The 14,093-nt window shown below is 39.0% G+C and overlaps 1 protein-coding gene across 6 annotated transcripts in view; it reads left to right on the forward strand.

Moving 5' to 3' along the window:
- DGKB (diacylglycerol kinase beta) overlaps nt 1–14,093 on the forward strand; it is a 301,695-nt gene that overhangs the window by 241,212 nt on the left and 46,390 nt on the right. For all 6 annotated transcript variants that reach the window (XM_081164533.1, XM_081164535.1, XM_081164532.1 and 3 more), the window contains 2 exons: nt 1,787–1,877; nt 8,764–8,959. In XM_081164533.1, coding sequence (XP_081020659.1) covers nt 1,787–1,877; nt 8,764–8,959 — 287 coding nt within the window. The remainder of the gene's footprint in view (nt 1–1,786; nt 1,878–8,763; nt 8,960–14,093) is intronic.

The raw sequence follows: 14,093 nt of genomic DNA on the forward strand, positions 1-14,093 counted from the left end.
CTATGTTTAAAATGAGTCACAGTAACTATTGCTAAAACTTGATGTCACTTAACCATAGACACTCATTCCTGCTTAGCTTTGTTTTCTGAAGTTTATGGCTGAGTCCAGTGGCAGAAATTATTGCAGTCCTATGGTGCTGAAGAAATGCTATCTAAGCCTTTGATATAATGTGAAAGAGACCGTTCCATAAGGACAATATGGTACTCCAGATTAAGTTCTAAATTTCTGGGAACCCAATTAGGCCATTCCTGAAGACTATTGAGCATCCCTTAATTCCATGCAGTTTCTATTGATGCAGTGCTTTCTGTATCATTCGGAAATATCCTGAATTCAGGAGCATACCGTTTAAATTAGGAGCAACAGGCTGGCAGGCCGTTGCAAATCCTGTAACTTGAGAGGAACAAGATTTGGGCCACTTACTCAAGGACCACAAGGTGGGGGAAGAGGGCTCATTTTGTACTATTGAGAGTAACTCTGCTAGAAATGTTGTGGCAGATTTCAATACGTACTTTCCCATGGCTGCAATGTACTGCACACGTTAAAATGATAACATAGGAAACGGGTCCTATTTCAACATCGGAAGGCTATACGCTACCAAAGTACATCAAAAGCACTCTGTTTGTCATCAGCAGCCTGCAAAACATTCCTCTGTCTTCACTCCCATGCACAGTGGTGGTGTTGTAGCACTGTTTATACATGCCCAAAGGGCTGTTTATGAATGGGGATGTTTAGACCACATTCAAGTCATTTACAGCACTATGATACCGCTTTAAACAGTCATGGATTCTCTCCAAGAACCCTGATAGCTATAGTATGGTAAAGGTGCTGAGAATTGTTAAGACAGCCCTATTTCCCTTGCAGAGCTACAGTTCTTGCAGTAGTTTAACAATCAGGCCCTCTTCACAGTGAAGTATGATACTGCTTTAACTGAATAGTGCAGATGGAACCATTGGAGCCATTTTTTATACAACAGATTTTCACCCACCCCCAAAGTGCATTTTAAAGTTAATTAGAAAGGGGAGTGGGGATGCAACAAATTAACCTAAATTATGTATCTTCAGCATAGCTTTATTTAGATCTGCTTGAAACACTTAATATACCTATTAAAGTATGGCCCAGCAAAATTGTAATGTATGTTTCAGTCTGAAATATTATGTAAATATTAGTGTATTTTCTGTTAGCTGATCCAATTGCCCCATAAAACCTAACTTTTTCTGCTCGCTTCTTAAATATTAGTAACTTGTTAGTGTATTCCATTTTCCTGTCAATACGTCTGCCTTACAGCCGATTAATTTAAAGATCTGGAATACATTGAATGCTTGTGTTTTTATTTTTTTAATACCTGTCATAATGAACAATAAGCCACTGAATTAGCTTGGGGAAAGACTTCTTTTTTACTTTTCTTTTCCCACCTCATTTCATTATAATGGCATACCCTAGAACTGGATTTTGGACAGCATCAGAAATCACATTAGCAAGTATGACACATAAAATGGGACTCAGTAAGTTTTCAAGACATGTCTCTGGTTAAGTGGCAATTGCCAAAACTCCCTAAGAGTTAGCTAATCTATCTCTGTTAGAGAACTTTCCTGTTATAGCTGTAGGGGATATTATATCTCTTGACAGCTGCATTTAAGTTTTTGAAAATTATGAGATCATCTATTTCAACCTGGATGTCAGATCTTAGCATCTCTTATGATGAAAGTCAGGATGCTAACTTTTTTTTCTTTTTAAAAAAGAAATGTTCAGATATTGATGTTTCTTTTCTTTTGTCTTTATGTTTCAGAATGAAGAATAAATTTTGGTATTTCGAATTTGGCACTTCTGAAACTTTTTCAGCAACCTGCAAGAAGCTGCATGAATCCCTAGAAATAGAAGTAAGAAACTAATTGCTATATGTTATTCTAGCAACTGGAGGGTTATACGTGAAGCCAAATATTTATTTTAATCTATTCATTTATTTTAATTTATTTACATAATGTGTATCCCACAACTTCAGATTTATGTTCCCAGGGCAGGTAATGGACTATCTAGAAACAAAAAGTGCAATTTGAAATAAATAATAAACATATATATGAACCATTTCTTCAAAGACACCATAGGAAAGGTCTCTATACAAATAAAAATGTGGGAGAGATGCTGAGTTCAAAAGAGATGCAGTTAGACAACAAAATGCATTCTACTTTGAAGCCATCTCCCCCAGTGTAATCCTGATGGCATTCTTTTGTTATAGCCCTGAGCATTTATTTATTTATGAATATTTATAAACTGCTTGTATTCCAAAGCAGTGTACAGAATTTTTCTAAATTTACAGTGTGACAATCCAGAAAAACAACATAAAATAATTTCCCAAAGCTGCAATGACAGTGAAATAAAGTGACTGTTGATGAAACTTGAACATTGGAATAAGATTCAGTTTTGTTATTAGGCAAGTATTAATTACAGTAGAAAAGGGAAAGAAGTTTGACCTTATTTCATTTCATTTTATACCTTGCCTTGCCAGTCACCTCTCATTCCACATAAGAAGAGTTCTGCTAGATTAGACCAGAGGTCCAATGCCTATGGGAAATCTGCAAACAGGATCTTAGAACAAGCATCCCTTTTCCTTTCTGCAGTTTCTAGCAACTGTTATTCAGAAGCAAACAACCTCCAGCTATGGCGATACAACGTAGCAGCTAACAAGTGCAAAAGTAGGGTATAAAACCACCCTGAAATTCTTAAAGCAGCTGAAAAAGCAGGAAATCAAAATTTAGCCACTTAGCATCAGGAACCAACTGGAAAGTTTATGATCTCTATAGCACAGGTGGTTGGGTTTTTTAGGGAGAAAAAATAGAGGGGGAAAGTTGTGAAGGCAGGAATAGCTTTGGGAATTTAAATTTGAAAAACTTATTTCTATATATTCCATCTAAATTTTATAACCTTTAAAGATGAGTTCACGAAAACTGTACTCGCTTTCCTTAATTAAAGGTTAAAGAATGCATTTGGGGTGTGGGGGAACCATTCTTTTCATAAAGTAACTTTTGTCTGTGCACAGAACACCAGTTTGCGGTTAGGTGAAGAAGAATTTGAAAAGAGAGAGGAACAGAACCAGCCTTCATAAGCGGTTGCCAATATCTTGGGACCATGTAGCCTCTTTATCCTGTCTTGGTTCTTATTGACTGTGGGTCTACAGCAGCAGGGTTTTCACCTATGCCATATGGGCAAACGGTGCAGCTGATTTAAGGGGTGCAGTCCTAAGCAGGTGCAACGCAGCTCAGACTCACAAAGAGGCACTCACTCAGCTCAGGAACTATAGTGAGCAGCCTGAGGCAGCTTTTACCGTGAAGAGAGGAACCTGCAGACCCTAACCAAGAAAGCTTTGAGACTCGGGGGACAGGGACACTACTTGAGTCTGCTCATTCAGACAAAGTGCCCAGAGGGGCTGACATGCTCAGAATCCTCTCAGTACAGCAAAGGGCTATGAAGGACTATGAGTATGAAGACAGCTATTCTGGGACCCTGAGCAAGGAGGCTGCATCCATTAAATGGTTAAGCCATAAGGAGGAATATTCCTGAACCTTAAAGCAACAGAGGCCCACAATCTAAGGAGGAATTTTAGTACCTATTATTCCATTCAGGGGCAGAGCCTTTTAAAAGTTGTGATCTAGAAGTGGTTGCCCATTTGAAATCCAGATCGGTGCTTAGCAATTTATGGTGGACGTCTAGCGGTGAAAGGAGAGGCCCAGCGACTTAACTAACACTATAGAGAGATTTAGAAAGTTATTCTTGGTGTGGAGAAAGATTCGGAACAAACAGAACATATTTCTTCACGTGACAAACCATTAATTTATGGAATTGACCAATGCAAGATGTGACACCTGACTCTGAATTGGGGGTTAGGGACTTGTAGCCCTCCATATGTTGCTGCACCAAAATTACTGTCATCCATGACCGCTGACTATGCTGGCTGGAGATGATGGGAGAGTGACGACATCTGGAGGGCCACAGACTCCCTACCACTGCTTTTAAGAGAGATGTGGTAAACCGATGGAGATTAGGATTATCAATGGCTGTTGCCCATGATAGCTAGATGGAATGTCAGTGTTCAGATGTAGTTTATTGCTGAGCACCAATTGCTGAGGAGGGTTATCGACAATAAATATGACACAAAGACTTCCTGGAATCCCTGACGATTGTGCGAAACAGTATTCTGGGCTGGTTTCAGTCTGATCCAGCAGGGCTTTCCTTAGGATAGTGTGCAGGCCCATGTTATAAAGTCCTTTTCTTCATTCTTTATCATTATCTATTTATGCCACTTTTATACATGGCGCTGTGTACTAAATACCATCATTTTATCTGACAAACACAATACCAAATAAAATATATTTGCCTTTCTTAATTCAACTTTGATATGTTAGCACAATGGAAATGGACATGTACTGAAAATTCCTCTGTCTGAACAAAAGAATTTCTCCTTTAGTAATTCTGAAAGTAACTCATCACAGCAGGACTCTGAGGCCTAGTGAAATAATTGTCTTAGTATACTGCCTGCTGTGTTCAATATTGAGTGAATATGTTCCCTGCACCATCTTATATCACAATTCTCCCTTTATTTAAATAATTTTAGTCAGTTTGGGGGGCGCAAGACCTTTATAAATTAACAGCAGGGAAATACCAAAGGTGTCAGATTGCATATTTATCATCTTTTTCGTGTAATACTTAAATATGTATTAAGAAGTGACTGACATAAATTAGGCAGATTTCAGAAGCCACAGGCTGTGGCTTGGAGAGGACCCCCTTCTGCTTGACATTTCATCCTTGTCAAAGATCAAATTATTTTAATTTAGGCTGCAAATTATAAGGAATGAAGACTTCTTTGTGGGAATTCCCTGTGGTAATCTGACTTTTGTTGTTACTGCTGCTTGTCAGTGTGCAAAAGATATAATATGCATGCAAATAAGGTTAAAAAATATGTACTATCTAATTATCCAGCCAGTACATTCCACTTGAAGACAGTGGGAGGCCTGACACACAGTATGTGTTTGATTCATTGAGGCCTGCAGGGTATTTACACAAGATTACTTTTAATTATGAAATTAATATCTGTTTATCGAGAATGTATAGCAGTAAGTGAGTATACACATGAGCAGAATTCTTAGTAAAAAAAGAATTCGTCTTTATGTTTAACATGTATGTGAGGTGTAAAAGCAAACCCCAAAAGTTTGCTTCCAATACAAAACTTAGACACTTTCTCACCCCTCACTGAAAAGGAAGTCAATAAAAATTGTTTTTCATCCCAGCTGCCAAGTGATTCTAAGATGTGTTACTGGAGGTTTTAGGCTGCCTTTCATTAATATTGTATGCAGATTTAAACTTTTGATCCAGAAAGGCAAATTTTGGAATGGAAACCTAATGGCTCCGAGTGCTCTTTCTTCCTCCCACTTTCAAACATTGTGTATGGCAACACATAGAACATATTTAAATGGCTACATTTCAGAAAGCCTGAAAACTAGAATGGGCAGATAAGAATGGAACTAAATATATACCAAGTAGAAGGGACAGGTTAGGAAAAAGCAAGATAGGATAAGGTGAGATTTCAGTGGTCCAGGGTTTATTTATTTTTTAAAAGTGAACCTTGGGAAGGGAACTGAAGGCAACAGTGACTAGCTGCAGATGAGCTTGCACCATCTGGAACATTTGCAGCAGCACAACCTATTAGGCACACTGCTCTGAGCTCATTGGACATTGTACATTAAACACAACATTTTCATAGGGGTAAAGTGAACAAATTCCAGTCAATGTACCTGGATTCCATGAACCTTCCTATTGGACAGGTCATGTTGGCCTGGAGGTAGACATGTCTGGTCAGTGAGGTCCCATTGCCTCCATTTTGTATGATCCATATAAGAGTTCATTCGTGTGGAATAGAGTAGAACTGGGCTAGCCAAGGAATAACAGAGAACCCTTTACTGTATTTTCCAGTAGGACTTATTCCTTTTGTTCCTAAAATTTCTTGGCCACATTTTCTACAATAATATCTCCTCGAGTGACATATGAAAGCAGTTAATGATAAAAGGCCGTAAAACTAATAAAGCACCATTAAATAACACATCGTTAATAATATTAATCACAAACCAGGGTCTTGGGATCTACCTGAAGTTAGATTTGCCTGCCCTAAAACTGAACAGCTAAAACCATGATGAATTAAAAGGACAACAGCAAAGTACAAAACCAAGTTACTATCTCAGCAACAGAAAGCTAAAAATAAAAGAAAACAAAAGCCCAAGAGACTGGATAAGCCTTTTATTTAGATGATTTTAAAATTAGATTCAAATCATCATGATGTTAGTACACATAAGCAATCGTTTAGTATCTCACCCTTTTTGGCAGTGAAATGAATGATAGAGTAACACCCTAATTTAGCAACAAATAATGGTTGGGGTTCAAATGGTGAATTAAAGGACTTTGGAAATATTAATACATGGACCTGGAAGGATAGTTCTTCTTTCTACATCATTGTTTGATGTCTAGGTTGATTGTGGGGATGGAATTAACGTATTATAACAACTCAATACCCTACGGTAGTTAAATGTCAACTTGGTAACCATATGGTACAATTTAAGTCTGTATTACCCTTGGCCCAAAAGGTGGCTTTCAACACACGTCATCACAATTCAGCAGCATTTTTGTTTCAATTTTCTGAATAAATACATTTTTATATGCAATTTTAACTAATCTGCAGGTTTTGCCAGAAATGTCCCATAATAATAAAATACAACTTTTGTATATACTTTTTACTAATATAGACAGTTTCCCCCTAACATATATAACACTTTTGTACACATTGTTTAGTCAGAGAACTGTATCACAAAATTTGAAGATGTGCTAATTTTGAAAGAGAGCTGTTTTTGTTGTTGTTTGCATATTGATTCAAGAAGTGTGTGTGATGAAGTCTCTTATGGAAATGCAAACAAAACCAGTTTTCTCCCCTAGCCCAACTGTCAGCCCATTATTTTTTCTCTACCCTTTACCACTTTCCTCCTCCTTGCTTGTCGCTCAAAGATGGTTCCTAATGGTGGCAAGACCCTTTGTTCACACCACGAACAGGTGCAGCTCCACACTTAAACTTCTAGCATTAGATGTGCTGTGGTGACATTTGAAGGCCTATGACACAATTAGGTGCCATTACTATTTCTCATCTATGTTCAACTTCTCATTTGCCATCTATTTCTTTCTTCTAGTCCTCTGTGAACAGAGAGGTACCCTGCACTACCCTCCATAGGTCATTAAACAGGTAAAGGTACCCCTGACCAGTCGCGGATCACTCTGGCATTCATCTCTATAGGTGGAGGGAGCTGGTGCTTGTCTGCCAGCATGACTAAGCCGCTTCTGGCGAACCAGAGCAGTGCACAGAAATGCCATTTACCTTCCCACCAGAGCAGTACCTATTTATCTACTTGCACTTTGACATGCTTTTGAACTACTAGGTGGGCAGGAGCAGGAACTGAACAATGGAAGCTCAACTCATCATGGGGATTCAAACCACCTACCTTCTGATCGGCAAGCCCTAGCTCTGTGGTTTAAACCACAGCACCACCCGCATCCCTTCCATAGGTCATTACTTAATAATAAACCATAATAAGAAGAACTGGGAGACAAATTGGGAGTTATATGCCTGTCACAAAGACATCCGTGGAGTCTTGTCATGATTCTTACCCTAGATTACTAGGTGAATATAGCTTTCAACACTTATTATGAATTAAGGTCAGAATTAGAGCCATATTATATAAAAATTAAGGTCAGAATTAGAGCCATATTATGTAAAAAAAAAAAAGCAACATCACAATACTTTACTAATGAGGTGAGAGATGTCACAATAGATCAAAGTGGAATCCAAAAAGCATTTGAAATCTGAAAGGAATCGTAGCTTGACTCAAGAGGCTAGCTGTTGCAGTTCTACTTCTACTTTCACAAAGGAGATTTCAAATTTTCACTCGCTGAAAGAACCAGATTGAGAAGGTAGCTGTTCCTAAAACAAAATATGAGCAAAATATTACCATATGCTGAGGCATTATGTAAATGGCTGTAACTGTAGTTTGGACTGATTTTAACCATACCATTGTATACTTCCTATATTCATACCAGTGCAAACCTCCCACAAGTGATATGCCTGGTTAAAATGAAGAAAACCATACAGAAAAGTAATATATTAAAACACCTGAAACTTGGTTGAATGAATAGAAGCAAGTTTGAAGACTGATGATGTAGCGAACCATTTAAGTGAGAACCTCCCCTTCTGGATTTGGCTAGTTCTATATTGTTGTTTTTCTCCAGAAGCTCATCAAATAATACAGAAGGTAGAACTCCTGACCTTTTCTTTTTAGTGCCACGGGTAAATGAAACCTTTGACAGAGAGAGCTAAAGGGCCCATTGTTGCTGATTGTGACGATAGCTTGAACAAATACCAGTATTTGCTCACTAAGCTCTGTGATGTCATCACAAGTGCCTTCAAAACTGGTGACTATCGGGGACTAGATTTGAGGGCATTAGTTCTTTCGCTATCACATTTTTTCATTTTCCATTTCACAGGTGCCCGACAGTTCAGGGCCAGGGTGTGGAGAAAATGTTAGTGGTGGGGTCCAGACACTGGCCTCTATGCATATTTGTATTGTGTCAGAAACTGAAACATAGAAAATGAGTATGTGTGGGAGTGAGCTCATGTAGCAGGTTATTTCTGATCACTGATTTCTCCTTTTATTTCTCTCTTCTTCTTTTCCTGGCAAGTGTGATGGATTTCAGATAGACTTAAACAATATTTCCCTGGAAGGGATTGCCATTTTGAACATCCCAAGCATGCATGGAGGATCAAATCTTTGGGGTGAGACCAGGAAAAGGCGAAGCCATCGTCTATTTGAAAAGAACAGGTCAGATAAAAGAACCACTGTTACAGATGCTAAGGAACTGAAGTTTGCATGCCAAGGTGAGAGTCCAAGTAGAAATAAATAAAACTTCAAGATTTTATGTATACTTTTACAAATAGTTGATGACTGTTCAATGTATGAGTGATTATCTGGCAGCAAATCCTAAAGGTGAGGATTTATAGAATAATTCTAACTAGGTCAGGTGAAAAGTTTAGATCTTTCAGCTATCTAAACAGCCTGCTTCCTGTCTGGGCTCAGATTTGGTGATTTCTTGACAGCTTCAGAAAAGGATTTCTGTTTTCAGATTAATGTCTTTTCCTAGCCTATATATATAAAGTTATTTTAATATGTTTGTGTATCCCTGGTTTTGCATTAGTCTTGTGCTAATGTCTGTTATGCTGGGTTGAGAACTGAGACACAAATATAAGCTTACTTGTTAATATCTGTTCCATTATTTCTTTATACTGAATGAATATCCTGGCAGATGTTTTTATTTCCAGAGTGAAGCAATAATTGCTTGCCCTGTCAAAGCCACAGATTTGAGAGCACATCCAGGAGTTTTCTCAAGTTCTATTTTTTTTCCCCTAATATTTTAGTTTTCTTAATAGGACTTGGTAATTCATCTGTAAATTAGGGTTCCATTATGTCTACAGGTACCCACATGTCAAAGGGAATGTAGCCTTATTTTGAAGCACTTCATGTAATCCAAAACCAACCAAATAGATGTGTTACAATTTGGCTAGGGTTAGAATGCCATGCAGGTAGGGGAGGGGGATAAATCTGTTTGGTTTGCACTATATTGAGAATCTTCCTAAATTTACACTTCCTCAACCAATATGCAAGCCGAAACAAGGAGGGGCCATGAGGAGAATGGAGCCATAGAAACCTTCACCCAGGGCCTAAATGCAGGAGAGTGTATGAGCTGCTGTTAGGCAGAATACTAGGAGCAGAGATTTGTGGTGGAGAGATACAGTGGCCAGGGTTGAGGGGTTTAACTCTATTCTCACCACCACTTTCCCTCTGCAAGCCCCTTGACTGCTGTTCCTCTCAGGCAAGGTTTCCCAGTGAGAGAAAGTAGCTGGGGAAATGGCTGCAGAGGAAAAGTGTTAGGCACACATCACCTCTGCCCCCCACTTCCTTTCCCCTGAGAATGCCCTCTCTTCCCTCCCCTTGTTTGACACAACATACTTAGTTCTAGCCTGAGTGGCTTTCTATACCATTAAGAGAAAAGTGTGCCATGCACAACTTTATATATACAGTCATACCTCGGGTTACAGACGCTTCAGGTTGCGTTTTTCGGGTTACGTATTCACCGAAACCCAGAAGTACTGGAACGGGTTACTTCTGGGTTTTGGCGGCTGTGCATGCGCATAAGCGCTAGAGTGTGCTTTGCACATGTGCAGAAGTGCTGAATCACAACCCACACGTGCGCAGACACAGCGCTGCAGGTTGCGAACACTGCGGGTTGCAAACGTGCCTCCCGCACGGATCATGTTCACAACCCAAGTGTCCACTGTATATATTATTTCTGCAGCACTATGATGGGGAAAGTTACGCTGGGTAAAATGGCCTTTTATGCAGCTTAAAAAACACAGAGGTACATCAGAGTATTGCAAATCTTTTAAGGTGGAAACAAGTAGGGCAGCCTGAAATTCACAGAAGGCTTAGCCCAAGCTCTCTCAAATGTGACCTGGGTTTTGGAGTCCCATCTATCCCAGAGCCTCAGACTGTATAACAATTGCAACAAATGGAGGAAGTCACACAATCTTTTCCCCTCTCCCAGTACAGCCAAAACAATTGTGATGAGCAGCAGATTCCAAAAGCAACACGATTTTCCAATCTTTGGCTTGAACCTCTGTTCTTTTCCTACCCATTCTCCTTTTTTAAAATGCGAGCTCTAGTCCAAAGCGGAGAGTTTCATTTTCACGTAACATGTGAGAATGCCTAAAGCTAGCAAGACACTTCTCACTCCCAGGCACATACCTCTGCACATTAAATTATTTCAAGGATTAATTTTAATATGCTCATGTGCATGCTACTCTAAAGGGATGGAGTCAAATGTTTGGTAGAGCCTATGCCAGCCTGGTGCAATTCCCATCAGCTAGAGAGCATCAGGATGGGGAATGATGGTCCAGGATCTGTGTGGCCTTTGCGGTTTGTAAGCATTATTCAGTTTCCTAAAGAAGCTGCATGTTTCCAAACAATTGTTCAGAGACTTCACAGCAGTTGCCAGCTAGATTGGCTCTAACCACTGTCATACCCTTTACTATAACTACTGACATTCCACTTTTGTCTTCAAACCAGATGTCATCCATTACGGAGAACATTCTCTCTGCAGGTGCATTAAAGTCTCTGCATGCCAAAACAAATTCAGCAAGCGGCAGAAGATTTTTTCTGATGTGCTTTTAAAGAAGTGATTTAGAAATTTCACCCATCTAACAGCCAGTTCTCACCAGCAATTTTAAAAAACAAACTCTGTGTGTGTGTGTGCACGCGCGCGCGCAAGCACACATTCAAGAGAGGGAAAGAATTATAATTCACATGAATGTGAACCATGTTCATAGCTTTGGGCAAGAGTCTGAATGCTAATAAGGATGCAGATCTTCATGCAACTTTTATTTCAAATATTTGGTGACGTTCAAATATTGCCAGTGTAATACATTTGATCTTGAGAAACATGTGGTTGTAAAGGGAAACTGCAAGCTTCTATATATCCTAGCACAATGAACATCATTATAGTAGGTGTGGAGTGAAACTACTCCTTAAGAAACCCTCACTGGATTCAGAAAACTAAGGAATTACTATCCTTCTTAGCCAAGGTTCTTGAGTGAATGGTTGCAGCCCACATCCAGGCTCTCTTGGATGAAGCCAATTTTCTAGATCCCATTTCAATCAAGGTTTAGCCCCAGTTCGGGCATGGAAGCTACTTTGGTTGCCCTGTATGCGTCCAACCCTCCAACTCCAACTCAGTCAGCTCTGCCAACTGGCCAGCTGCTTCTTCAGCTCCTCTGGTCCAGCTAACTCCCCCTCTCTTACAGAGGTGTCCAACAACAGTGGTGTGGGAATCTCTTACCCATCGCTACTTGAACTCCCTGCTGCTGCCGCCACTAATCTTGGGCTCCTGGTCCTCTGGCAGAGCCTGTCCAGGCTGGTACCACAGTCCCAAGTCAGCTGTATGGGAAAAATATTTATAATTTAACTTTCCATACAAGAGTGCATTACTCCATATTGCTGAAATTATTTTAAAAAATTAAACTATTGGCTTTTGTGATCAGCCATATGCTCAAGAGTGACAGTTCAAGAGGGTTTGAAGAACAAATGTAAGATGTTCAAAGGTGTATTTATGTATTAACAGCTAGAATAATCAACCCTCAAATTAATACTGTTTATTATCAATAATTTGCACTTCAGTATCAGTGCACTTTTATGTATTGAGAGAAGTGTTAATTAGCAAATTTTTAATATACAAAAGTTCTCATTGTTAGGGGGAAAGACCATCCTCAGTACCTTTTATTTTAATTCCCTTTTAGAGCAACGCATCAGAACCAAAATGACCTCATAAATAAGCATGTGCCCTCAACCCTCAGATCTGCTGCTTAAATTTGACCCCTATCAATTAACTTACCAGATTTACCTACAGATTTAGCCAGTAAAAGCTTGAAAACCTAGTTAAAACAAGTAAGTTCAATAACAGCAAAAATACTGCTAATTCATTTGTGAATTACCTCTTTACACCACAGATTTTGAGGTTTACAGCTCAACATTTTCCACTGTGACCCTAATGTAAATCACCTTCAGAATGCAGGTAGCATTTACCAGTTTGTTGTAGTCTTCATGACTACAATACATTATATATATATATATATATGAAGGACAAGAGCATAAACTTGTTTGACTCCTTATCAGTCTAACAAAAGCAAGTTCCAGCATTTTACATCATTCACCTTTCTTTTTTTGACAGCTGTATAACAATGTCATTCTCCATGCTGTTCATGCTAGTTAAATGGGTTCTTTCTTTTTCAATTATCTAGCAACATTTTTGTCAATTATCTAGCAGCTCACATTATCAAAACTTGCCATAAACTGGATAGTTCAGTCACATTCCTATAATGATGGAACATATGTTTAAAAGGCACCCGTGTCCCGACAGAAATCAAACATGTGGCCTAAGCGAAAAGAGATCTGATGTATGTGCTATTAAAGGAATCTAGTTTCTGGATTCAGCGCTTCTGAATTCAGTGGCCACAATGTCACCCTTCCTTTCAAGTTGTTGCAAATAGTTCCTTCTTTTTTAAAGGAAACCTTTCCTATTATCTTTTGTTTTAGCAGAATCAATTCATTTTCCAGAGGAGAGATCTGCCTTTCCCATGCGCCAGTTTGCTAAGTGAAAGGTTTTTACCTGCTCAGCTATGAACCCAGGCCACAGCTGAGAGCGCTACTCTAAAGAAGCATTTGAGAAATGTGGGGTTTTGAAAAGACATGCTTTCTGAGGCTCAGCTTAGAAGAATTAAAAACAGATTTCACACAGCCCTTTATATCCCTTTATGTGGGAACAAGAGTGCCATCCGTACCCCTAACAAACAAAAGCATAAAACCAAAGCAATTTAAACCAGTGTTGGAGAAACTTTGGTTAGAAATATAAACATTTGCACAAAGGTACTTCCAAGTTTTCAACAAGTTTGGGTAGGTTTGTTACAGAAAAACTTTAAATACATTCCTACATCAGCAGGTAGTAGTTTCTCAGTGCCAGTATAGTAGAAAACATAACTCATTACTTATCAGACCTATTAATTTATATCCCCAAACCAATATACAAGACCCTTCATTGATATGGTATGGAAACTGAAAATCATAACCTTGTTGGGTTTGAAAGGTTAGAATACAGAAAAGCACCTGACAGATACAGTATTCATATGTAATTGTGGGGGTGTGAGGAATGTGTGTCTTTGTTTCCTAAACAGCAACTCCCAGGCACACATTGTTGCAAGTGCTTTTGAAACTCCAGGGAGTTTTTAAGTCAGACTCACTGGTTAATGATATTGGCTTATTAACCATCGTATGCTACTGTGGTTGAGATGTCATTGATTTCATCCAGATGCCACTACCAGTATTTAAAAACTCTTTACCATAGAAGCCAACTCCTAGGGGCCAAAGGAGCTTTGGCTCCCCATAAAATATTTGAGGGACTGCAGG

Source organism: Podarcis bocagei (genome assembly GCF_964188305.1).
Source record: "Podarcis bocagei genome assembly, chromosome: 12".
In the NCBI taxonomy this organism is placed as follows: Eukaryota; Metazoa; Chordata; class Lepidosauria; order Squamata; family Lacertidae; genus Podarcis; species Podarcis bocagei.